Source organism: Wyeomyia smithii, chromosome 3 (assembly GCF_029784165.1).
Source record: "Wyeomyia smithii strain HCP4-BCI-WySm-NY-G18 chromosome 3, ASM2978416v1, whole genome shotgun sequence".
NCBI classification, from domain to species: domain Eukaryota; kingdom Metazoa; phylum Arthropoda; class Insecta; order Diptera; family Culicidae; genus Wyeomyia; species Wyeomyia smithii.
In genome coordinates this window covers 126169567-126181789 of record NC_073696.1, presented here as the reverse complement: position 1 = coordinate 126181789, position 12223 = coordinate 126169567, and the positions used below count along the sequence as shown (strand labels likewise).

The 12223-nt window shown below is 38.3% G+C and overlaps 1 protein-coding gene across 2 annotated transcripts in view; it reads right to left on the bottom strand.

Moving 5' to 3' along the window:
• LOC129732776 (protein bunched, class 2/F/G isoform-like) overlaps positions 1-12223 on the bottom strand; it is a 264630-nt gene that overhangs the window by 22688 nt on the left and 229719 nt on the right. For both annotated transcript variants that reach the window (XM_055694004.1, XM_055694005.1), the window contains one exon: positions 6109-6160. In XM_055694004.1, the coding sequence (XP_055549979.1) occupies positions 6109-6160 (52 nt within the window). The remainder of the gene's footprint in view (positions 1-6108; positions 6161-12223) is intronic.

Below are 12223 nucleotides of genomic sequence, written 5' to 3'. Positions count from 1 at the left end.
AATGAAATATTATTTATACAACCATTATTGCTGATAACGAATTTCGATGAACATTTATACAAGAAGTTACGGCCAAGAAACTGCAGACCAGAACAAAATGGGTGCTTTGCTTGTTTGGAATGCGCTGATGCGAAATCACTAGAATCACTCGATCTACTGTTGTTATTTTTAGTAGACTGACTTAAATTCAATAAAAAATGCGCAAAATATAAAATCTTCTCTGAGAATAGATACTAACGACGAAGTTATGAAGATCGGAAATGTTTCCATTCTTTGTCTCTGATAAAAAAATTGTTTCAGAATTTTGTGCTGGCAGTCACTATTGAAATTACAAATGCGACTGTGTTTGTGCAATAATTGAAATAATGGTTTGAAGTGAAAAAGCGATTATTGTTTATTTACTGTGCATAGTATGATCACATCTGTGATTCCGTTTTATCCGGTACGAAATTAGTCTACTGGCGTCAATACGAACATAGGTTATAATCATCCATACGTCAAAGAGCAATTTGCAACACTTTCCACACGCCACGCAGCCGCAGAAGGAAGAGGTGCGAGATATAAAACTATGTATGCGCAAACTGCGATTTAAAATTATCCACAGTCATAGGGGCAATTTGGTTATTACTCAACTCGACGCCAAATCTCACTCCAACGTGTTGTCGGATTCGGTATCGAAATGAGCTTAAAATTTGATAATCATTTCCGTCGACCATACTCATTAAATCGCCTTCCTTACCTAGAGTACACGATAATTTCGTTAATCAAAATTGAAACGATTCTCTCTCTCGAGTTTTACTATTATGGGCAATGAAACCGCAACCGATCAAGCGAAAGCGGTGGATAGAAAACCTTCGAATTTTAGGTCACGAAAGAGCAGCTCTAGATTCAACAGGAGAGAAACAAAAGAGCATACATCAATACAAAGTGGCCAAAAATAGAGATTAGAGACGGCATGATCTGAATACTCTGACTGGGTGAACGAACTTTAGCACAACTTTACCATTTACAGCTTGAAGAAACATTCATAAAAATTTAGAATGTTCGATAAGATCGATTTTGAATTCATTAGTGAAGATCTAGTTAGTCGGACTTAAGTATTGCGATGTTATATTCAATTGTTTGTCTGAATCGAATCACGTCCTAAGAACCATTGAAGCATTCAATCAAATCCAGTGACGATTACTATTATAAAAATTGTAATAAAAGTCACCTTTCTGCTCTACAGATGGTGATTGCCGGAGGAGTGGACTGTTTATCGCCAGTCACTGACATTTTCGTTACAGTTGGATGACGTTGTCGGGCGATCAAGTTCTTAAAACAGACACCTGAATGCATCTATCCACTGAAACCACACCGCATTCGTAAATGGGTTTACCGGCATATGCGGGGAAAAAGACACCAATCCCGATATTAAACCTTACTTAACACACTGTTTACTCTCTGTTACTTGAAGCGGATCTACACGAAAACCGGTTACTGTTGAGAAGAACACAGAGCGGGGTAATTCGATGTAGTCAATACAATCTCCCGTTCAGAGATAACAAATCTGATTTTTTTTTTGATACAGTGTCTCGTATCTATTGCATAACATTCTTGGGCTTTCCTTACACTAGCTTACATCAAAGGAAACCTAGTCAAACTGTACATACGATACGTTTTCCCGGCACTCAATTGTCACTAGTGAGTTGAAGTAACTTCACCCGCTATTCTACATTCTCCTCTTTAGTCACGTGATCCGATTAACACAGAATAGGCAGAGAAACGTGTCAACAGCTACTATAAATGAGCTCGTGGCTGTGAACCGTAGCGTAAATAGGAAAGAAAGCCATTCTTACAATAAAAAATCTGGTGGTTTAAAAACTATAAAACCGTTCAAGTCTCTTGCATACAACGGCAACCGAACGCTCGAGTTTACATGCCACATTACGTAACAGCTTAGAAAAGAGACGTGTCAGTTTGTAGCGATTGGCCACTAAGAATAGAACTAAAGCTGGGACTTATTGCATCACAGGTAGACGACGTGACGAGTAACAATTACATCGGGCAACGCAACGGTGGGATTTTCATTCGCCAAGAATTCATCGTTGCTTTGTTCTCGTAAAAATCTGTATACCATCAGGTGATAAAAATAGCGTCCATTAAAGTGGCGTTTATGGAGAACTTACTAAGGGAAACCAGAACACACCGTTCTCAAGTAATTCGCAAATGCATTTCGTTGATTGGTATTCACTGGAACGGTGTTCTCGCCGAACCGAAAACCGGTTAAGTGAATAATTATTCGAATTAAATTTATCAGCTGCAAAAACCTCTACAACCGCAGTACTGAATGAAGTCTTAAATCGGTGTTTTCAGCACAAAGCAACATCATAGAGGATTCAAATTATCTTTCAGTGCCTGAAACCTGACTAATGACATACCACAAGGAAGCAGCAGCGGCGGCGGCGAAAAGTAATTAAAAGAACGCCAATCAAACCGCACAGTTTGCGCGGCTTTGAGAAGCAGAATGGTGCCGCGTGCCTGCAACACCTTTTAATGGTGTGCTATATCGACTGTGGGTACTTTTCAGCAGGTGCGCTGCGCAGCAGCAGCAATCATAACACCCAGTATTGTCCGCCATTATTATGTTGAAACGCAACATTACTGTAACTGTTGGTTTGAAAAGCGTAAGCAAAGCTAGTATCTAGTTTCAACAGTTTTCTCGAACATAATACATCCAAGTTCTAAGGCGGCTGGTCTGCAATAGCCCCGAAGCTTAGTAGTGTGTACTGGAGCACTTTACTTCATCAATGCAGCCGCCCTGCATCGGCTGAAAAGTGGTAGCCGCAGATTTTTCGAGTCGAGAACATGTGAGCGCAAAACCTGAAGCCATGTGTAAACACTCTGAGCTGACGAAATCTGAAAGACGGCTAGATGACTGACAGGTAAGTAGATTGCCGGAGTGGCCCTGCAGCACTCAAGATGACGATGGTGAAATGTAGCATAAGTAAACAGGTGCTCTATATAGCCATATAGAGAAAAGTTTCCTGGTTCAAAGCGTGCCAGGCGTCATTATGTTCTGCTTCTCGACTGGCCCGTACCTGCGATATATTAGGAGAAACAGCAGCTGTTTTGCGTTAAGTATCACAAGGCAGATTTACAGTTTCTGCCTTTGTCGGCGATGAAAAGCTACGATTTCGTTTCAAAATACGGACCAATTAACCATGGTGAAAAAACCAATTCATATATACTGATCCATCTTATTTCGAAAACAAAGCAAACACCCGTGACTTTGTGTTACTCTGTTTGTAAACTAAGAGACCTTTAGGCAATAGTAATCGATTATTGTGGGGCCATAATTGCAAATACGAATGCGAAATTTTCTACTTTTTTAATTACTTCAAAATGGAAATCTACCTACAATTTATTTAAAATACGTGCACCATAAGGGGTCTTACTGAAAGTAAACATCATACTAGCAGTAAAAATAACTTCAGGAAGTCACGAAGAATTTTTTATTAGTTGTACTGTATGCTATGAGAGAGGACATACAAACCAGACTCGTTACATATTCCGTATAATTGAGCAAACCGAAACACAGTGGCGCAAATATCTGTCCATCAGTGGAGAGTAATTTAATGTTCAAGTTGCGCGTTTATTACGCGGTCTTGGTGGTATAAGTGCGCACCCTTTAGTGGCAGTGATTTATATTGCGAAGAAATATGCTTTATATTACCTTTTTTTATAAATCTTATTTTTCTAAAAATCTGAAAAAATGTCAAGTTTAAGTTCTTGAGAACTATAGGGAAAAAACGATTTGAAGCGCACCTCGTCACGGGCTTATAAGCTAAGTTTGAAACTTTGTACGCGATTATCTTGGAGTGGAGTGTTTCGAAATATTAATTTATGTGTGTATGATTGCCGAAATCAAAACAACCGGTTTTCTTCATATTTTTAATGCGCGTTATTAACATCGTCGGACCTTGAAGTTTAACATTGCCGAAAAAAACAATACAATTTTCAGCCTTCAAAAACTCGGGAAAAAACATTTGCAATAGAAACGAAATACACTAAAGTCGCTTTTTACGCGGGGGATACGTGCCGCGTAAAAAAAACGCGTAAAAAACCGCGTAAATTCCGGAATCCGCGTAAAAAAAACCCGCGTAAATTCCGAAATCAGCGTAAAAAAAACCTGCGTAAATTCTGCAATCCGAGTGAAGAGAAACCGAAATCCGCGCAAAAAAATACCGCGTAAATTCCGGAATCCGCGTGGAAAAAAACCGCGTGAATTCCGGAATCCGCGTAAAAAAAACCGCGTAAAAAGCGACCTTAGTGTACTTATAAAAAAGATCGTTCACAGACTAATAACGAATGATATTTAAAAAGTTTCGATGATTTGAGTTGACCATTGACTTCAGTTGAGCCTCCGTCATGAACACCACAAGAAAAATAAGTAAGACCCAGATTCTTCACATTGGAATCTTAGGCGTCTTCGGTAACGAATTCTCATTCAAGAATTCTAGTCCCATTATCGAGGACGCTCCCGATTCCAATGTTGGAAACCCTATAGAATCCCTGCGAATCTTATTTGTTCGTTCGGGCGTTTCCAATTTTGAAAATCCTTCAAAATAAAAGCTTTCGAATACGACGGATTCTCATTTTCTCATTCAAGATTCCCATAGACAGAGCAGTCTTGTGGATTCCTTATCGAGGACGCCCATGATTCCAATGTGAGTAATCCTAGGGAATCTATGTGAAACTAATTTCAACTTTATTCTAACCGGGACGTCAGTCTATATATTCTGTCCTCGTTAGTGTTAAACGTCGAAATTTATAATTCGGATCGCAGGATCAAAGAAGTTCCGTTTGCATTCTACGAAGAGGAAGTAACTTCGGCTTGTTCTGGATCAAATTGTTCAGTCGCAGTGTTCAGTTTATTTTACTGATATTATTTGTTAATTTTTGGTCGTTTTGAATATCATTTCAGGTTCCGCTCAAGTAAAAATATTATGGAGTCTAGCTTTGCTGAAATGGAATCTTTCTCAATGAGAAATGTTTATTTGTTAACCATCAATTACAGGAGTGTTTGGTCAATATTACTTTCTAGACATAGGTTTTGCATACTTTTAGAATTGAATTTACAAGTCACAGGACTAAATCAGAGAGTGGAACACTTTGAGAAAGAGATAACTAAGTTGAAATCTATGTCAGATCCTCCGTTTTCTCAGAAACGTAAATTCGACTTAGCTTTTGCAAAGTGGTACATACTGTTGCTCTGCAGACAAAAATTGTTGGATGTCAGGGACTGCTTTCCACAGATAAAAACTAAAAAATATGCTCAAAATGTCTAACGGGACCACAACTGAGTCAAAACTTAATCTTAGTTTTGTTATATTGTTGCAATCCACTTATGTTAATTTTGCAGAGGTTTGCTTCTATATCACCTATATAAAGTTAATAATCTATAATGTAGTTCTAAAACTCTGTAACACAGTTTTACGATAAAATTTTGAAATCACACCGTGTAGAACCGCAACAACTAAAATTTTTCATAAAACATATATTCTCTTTCCAGTACAAGTTTACAGATGCGTGTATGCGAATACGAAAGATTTTTCGAACAGATTCCGTCACCGAGGATTCTATGTGTGTTCGAATCTTAGTCAACTTCGAATCTTAGGCTTAACCTACATGGAGAATGGACATCCACGTAGAAGGACTTCATGTGTCAAATCCAGATGGGATAGACAACGTCATCGAGTAACAAATAGGTGAGTTCATATAATGGAAAATGATTAAACCCTCTAGTGCCCAAGTTATTTTTCAGACGGACTTCGGCAAAATCACCTTGAGTCTTTATTAACATTGTTGAAGTATTTATTGAAGCTTTTTAGAGGTTTAACTAAAGCGTGCCTAAAGGCGACACTGGGCACTAGAGGGTTAAGATTATAAATCACTGAGGCTGCCTTAGTGAGGCATAAAGGATATTTCATTGCAATCACTTAGTAGTTGAGATTCTTGTTTACATGCTATGAGCAATCATAATATGAAAATATTTCTCACGAAACCAACAAGAAATCCAACCATAAAAATTAATTGAAGAATACAATAAATTAAATAAAAACTTACCATAGCTTGCTCGATCTTGTTGTCAATCGCCACCGCACTTGTCCCCGATGCACTGAAAGAGAGAAAGAAATATATTATTGAATTGTGTTTTGCATGAAGAATAACAAAACAGCTTTTGTGATAAGTTCGCTTAGGGCTACAATATTTTTGTCTATTTCATTCAATGACAATAAATTTACAATGGGCCGGAAAAAGGATGGATTTTGAGTTCATATACGCAAAAGATTTGTACTGTATTTGATTCTCTCATTTGCTAGTGTTTGGCCAAACAAAAAAGTTCAGATATGCAGTTCCAACGGAAAACTACGGATTTAGAATCGTTTTGTCAAAGAACATGCAAATCATTCGTCACACTGCTGATTATTTGCAAAATTTGAACCTCACATTAAGCACAAAAAAACTGAAATCAAAAACACCATCAATAACGTAAACCGATTATCGGTGTGCAGGATTGATTTGCGTCACACAGAGGAGGGCAGCGGTTTTCAGCAAGTCGAAAGACATCTCGACTAAACGACACAAACGGGGTGGGCTCTTCTTATCAGGCACGTTACAGCTTTCGAGTTTATTTAATCTGACTTAATGGCTCTGTTTACCAGTTTTGTTGCACTATCAACAGATAGAAAAAGGTGATCACGGAAAACGGAAAATTAATAAATCCGGTTCGGTGGAGATTAAAAACCACTCAGACAGATATCTAACGATCCTGCGATCCTAGGTCGAGTTAAAGATAAGGTTCATTTTTTTGTCATTAAGTACCCTGAAACCAAGCGAAAGATACGAAACTTTTTGACTTAATTTCTTTCTGGTCGAACAAAATTTAATGTAGACTCTTTACGGTTTTTTGAAGTTTACATGAGCATGTGAAACTGATTTTTTTGTATCTGATATTTGGAGTTTTCTGTGGAAAAATCCTGATTTTCAGGCACTTAATTACCCTCGCCACGATCTTAGAAAACATTTCGTGTTTTCTTATTTATTGCCCTGCAATTTAGCGTCCCGAAGTGCAGAATACACACAACTATTTCGCTTACTATCGTCTCTTTGCAACGCTCACCACAATCACAAACGGCAGCCTGAACCAACCGAGACCAAGGCATGACGGCGCATGTTTTTGCATAGCAGAAACATTCGGGGCTACGAATACTGTTGTGTGGTGTTAATCAACACATTCACCACTCAACTACCACTACAACGTTTGTGTCTATGCTGCAAAACATGGGACACGAATAATACGTGAAAAGAGTTGATTTTGTTGTGACGGGAAACAGCTGACTTTGTATTGTTACACATCTGTGCTCGGAAGGTGAACGGTGAAGATTGGAGAGGAGCGAATAGTAAAACAGCGCAGAAAAGTGGGAGCACTGTGTAGGCTGGGTAGCGTAAATAGAGGTGACGTTAAGTGGCGGGTTCATAGCGGAAGATCGGTGAACGGTTTCTTCCGTCGTCGTCGAATTTTTGATATAGCAGAATATGAATATGTATGCATAATGAGGAGTTTTGTTTTGTTGTAAATCTCCCAGCTGGTATCGTGGTACTATACTGGTTTAATTGTCGTGTATTCGAATCCCGGCTCTAGAGAGAGACTCACTAGGATCGTAGCGTAATTTGCACTTTATAATAATAGTTGGTTAAAAAAACGCAATCAAGTTCTAATGCGCGAAATAGAAAAGGGGCCATCCACATACCACGTGGACAGCTTGGGGGGGGGGGTTGGCTAATGTCCACGGTGTTTTTTAGAATTTATATGGACAGTTGTCCACGAAGGGGGAGGGGGGGGGTTCAAAATCGTTAAAAATCTGTCCACGTGGTATGTGGATGGCCCCAAATAACTTTCTTTTCTACTACAAATTGTTCAAAAATTACATTTCACATTCCTACGTCAAAGAAATAACAGTTACCCCACTACAGAAGCAATCGTGGAAAGGCAGGATTACGGACATAAATTACCGGCCGGCACCAGCAGCCAGACAAAAACCAGTCGAAACGGAAATAATGTAAGCAAAAACACTGTCTGCAGGTCTACGCCCGCATTGAATTTTGTTTTTGTGAAAGTGTAAACATCCAACATTTGCACTGCTTCGAATGACCGAAATTTGTGGAATAAAAAACTTTAGTGCTTTTCTGGTGTAGTAAATGGCTGAGTCGTGCGGTGCGAGGCCAAGAAAAAAAGCACACAATAAGGAGCCCCCTTTTACTCAGTTTTAGCTGACTTGCCTGTTTGTGCAATCACTCCGCACTCATTCGGCCATTCCGAGGTGCTGTTTAAAGTCTTTCTTCGATGGCTGTATATATTTATTCAAGATAATTTAAACACCTCGACTGTTAATCAGTTGTTTCAACAAACCATCGGAGCCCGTTCGTACTTGACTGGAGGGGTTGGCTGGTACGTCGGACAGCTAGGCATGATTGGATGATGATCTCATTTTTGATACATAACATGTTTTTTTTCAGGACGCCGGTCAAGAACGAAATCTGATTAGCTTATCAAAAGGTAATGATATTGTTTTATTTTTGCTTATCTGCAGCCGTCAAATGATGGCAGGCGCGCGATGTGAGTGATGCTGAAGGTTTAGATGGTCTAATAAGTTTTGATGCAATGAAATCATCAAGGCTGAGTTCCATGGAAACATTATTGTTAAAAAAATTACAACTTGATAATTTCGTTCCGTGAATTCGCTAGGTGTAGCTGCAGCTTTTTCTAACAAAAGCATGGAGACGTTTTATCACTTGGCCTTTTTTCAGAGATCAGCTCAAAGAGCTTTTTATGACATATATTAAAAATCAGCTACTTTATTGAGGAACAAAACAAATCCTAAACAACATCTTTGGAAACGATTTGCTGTGTAAAAAAAAGTTTAGTTGATATCCTACAGATTCACTGGGGTCATTTCCAGGGTCTCTAACGCAGAACGCGAAATGGCTCTTTTATGATGCCGAATATTTAAACAATTAAAATAAAATTAAAATTCCTTAGAACCATGCTGATCAACTTGATGCGAAAAAATCTTGAATTTAAGTTATAAGAACACCGTAGTATTCTTTTGTTCAATTTAAAGATTAACAAGATCCTAATATTTATATGGTTTGGCAATTGTTTCGCTTGTATATTTTAAGTGATGTAGTCAAGACGTCTTACAATACCTCTTCAAAAGTATTGACTTTTAAGATCTAAGCTCCAGGATTATTTGGGATACTTGACTATTCCATGGTGAGATGATATATCGCTGAGATTCATGGATTTTGGTGAAGCCTGTAGATCATCAAGATCCTAATTTTGATCCCAGAAATCGAGTAAAATTTGAGTTAGATTTTTACCAATGATAAATATAACTTAACTCATTCATGGCTGAATTATACTAGTCGACAAAAACGAAAAAAAAATTGCCCTAAAAAGATTATAGCTTTTTAATCCTTCCTGTGAATTTGGATACCCCTAATGAATGCAAAAGTGCGTCAAAAGGCCGCAGAGTAATTACTCGCCGGGTTCGTTGCTTCTAAGTTTGTTTACGAGAAAACTCATTTGAGTCTCTGAAAAAGTTATCTTTGTTATGGGCCCCAAGATTTACAGGCATTGTTGAGAATCATTATCTATAATTTCGTCGAAGACACTATACCAATCAAATCAACCATTTAGGTTTTTATTTTTTATTTTGCCATGTTCAGACAACTATCTAGTTGTATAGTTTTTGTAGGAAAAATCAGATCTCCAAAATGTGGGTTGACATATTTAATTTCTAATTATATTTTTGTGTTGAAAAAAAAAGTGGAAGAGGTTGTTTATACGAAACGACCGCAAGGTTAACGTAGAATTACGACAGCTTGTCTCATGTCAATATTTTTTTGGAAATACACTCGATTAGGGTTAATCATTTTAATGGTGTGAAGCGATATACTTTTCCGTATTTGTTTCGTATATTATTTTTGCTTTAAAAATAAACGGAATCCGTTGGAAACTAGCTGAGTTCAGAACTTTTGAAAGTGGGCAATATTCGTGACGCTATCGATGCTTTCGGTTTTACAGTTTGTACCCCTATATATGTTGCCGTAAGACATAATTCTACGTCGAAAACGCACTAATTGATGTGCTTAAGTCGACTCTGTTGAAAGAAACATAAAAAAATCGTATAATCAATTCATAAATGTTTGATATTAGTTGTATTTACCAGACAATTAAACTGTGCAGTAACAGTTAATAATTTCAGCCTTGTTAAATGTTCAAAATAAACAAAGCAGAAAGAATTTTGATTTTCCGAAGGTATCGTCGGAATCCATGGTCAAGTATATGAATATGAAGATTGTTTGTATTTCATGATACTGTAAGAAGACGTAGTTTAACCAGAGAAAGGCCGGAATCCTCAATCGGCAAAGATGCCCCTTCTGTAAATTGTTATGAACCATGAGTATGATCGAGATGCTGTAAGAAGTGACTGGTTTGTAATTATGAAAACTTAGTAAATTGACATTTACGGATTTGTTTCGCATATACCGCTTGTGATGCACAGTGTTAATGAATCGTAATATACATCACACTGCTGCGCAATTGTAGCAGCATCAAATTGCAATCAAAGTTGCAATTTAGTAATAACCATTCATTATGCTCTTCCAAATATATTTAGCAGCCTTGAGAAAGACTGGTTGCTGTAATTGCAAATTTCGTTCAATTATCGCATAAATGCTTCATGGTCCAGATAGCGCGCAATATCCGCTCTGCCATAGATTTTTTGCACGTTGTGGATTGGGATAACTGGAAAAATTATTTCCAGTTATGCCATTCTCTAACGTACGTAAAAAAGAGGATGGGCTACGCTGCTCACAGTTTGTCGATATATAAGCGAAATTTGAGCGCGAAAGCGCATTATTTTATCGTCAACTGTGTACCTGGCAACAAATGTATCATTATTGAGATGGCACCAGAGGCAAGCGACAAAGGAGCCAGGAAATTCGTCGCAGGTCAAACCTCGTAAGGAGAAACATTTTCGGTTGCTTCCCGGTTGGCGGATTACAACAAACGTTCTACTATTGCCGCAAGGTTCAGACCGCCGTACGTTTGCTGCTCCAAGTAAATTGTTACATTCCTCTTGTCAACCAATTGTTGCCTTATGAAGGCAACAATATAACATGTATCGTGTGTTGCACGGCTTGAAGGAAGAAGATGTTTCCGTTCTCGTAACAACCGTCTTCTTTAAGACGTTACATATTTGTTAATCAAGTGTTATGAATTTTCTAAAACGGACTCAGCGCCGTGAGCAGAACTGGCTGAACTTTTCTGTTTGGAATCGGATTTGTTTCGCATATACCGCTTGTGATGCACGGTGTTAATGAATCGTAATATACATCACACTGCCGGGCAATTGCAGCAGCATCAAACTGTAATCAAAGTTGTAATTTAGTAATAACCATTCATTATGCTCTTCCAAATATATTTAGCAGCCTTGAGAAAGACTGGTTGCTGTAGTTGCAAATTTCGTTCAATTATCGCATAAATGCTTCATGGTCCAGATAGCGCGCAATATCCGCTCAGACATAGATTTTTTGCACGTTGTGGATTGGGATAACTGAAAAAATAGATATGACTAAAGTCGCATGGAAGCAGATCGTGCATGTTTTATGCTGCCGACGGTAGACATGAGTATGAAGGTGGAAATTGTGATGTCGATCTATAACCGTTTTGTTGTAAGACGCAATAGCGTAAGTGCTGCATTTCTGTTATCTGCTGCCATCCAGCAGTCCGTGTGGTATCGGCACAATCATGGAATGAATTATACATAAAACACAAAGCGCGCATTCTTAGTCAACTAGATATATTCTGTCGACCTTGTTAGGGAAAGAAGCATTGTGCGACCAATCAGAGGTCGACATTTGCGTTTCGACAAGGCTTGACAATTTTCAATAGTACAACAGTTCGAACAATCAGATTACAACTTTCTCCATTTTAACGGGTGCTTGGTTGGTTTTCCAATCGCTTACTGCAAAAATGACGAAAATCGGTTGGAAACTGACTGAGCTTTAAACGGTTGAAAATGGACAATTTTTGTGACGCTCTCGATGTTTTTGGTTTTTGAAATTGGATCCCTGTAATGAAACTGGCCCCCTGTGTATGTTGCCGTAAGAC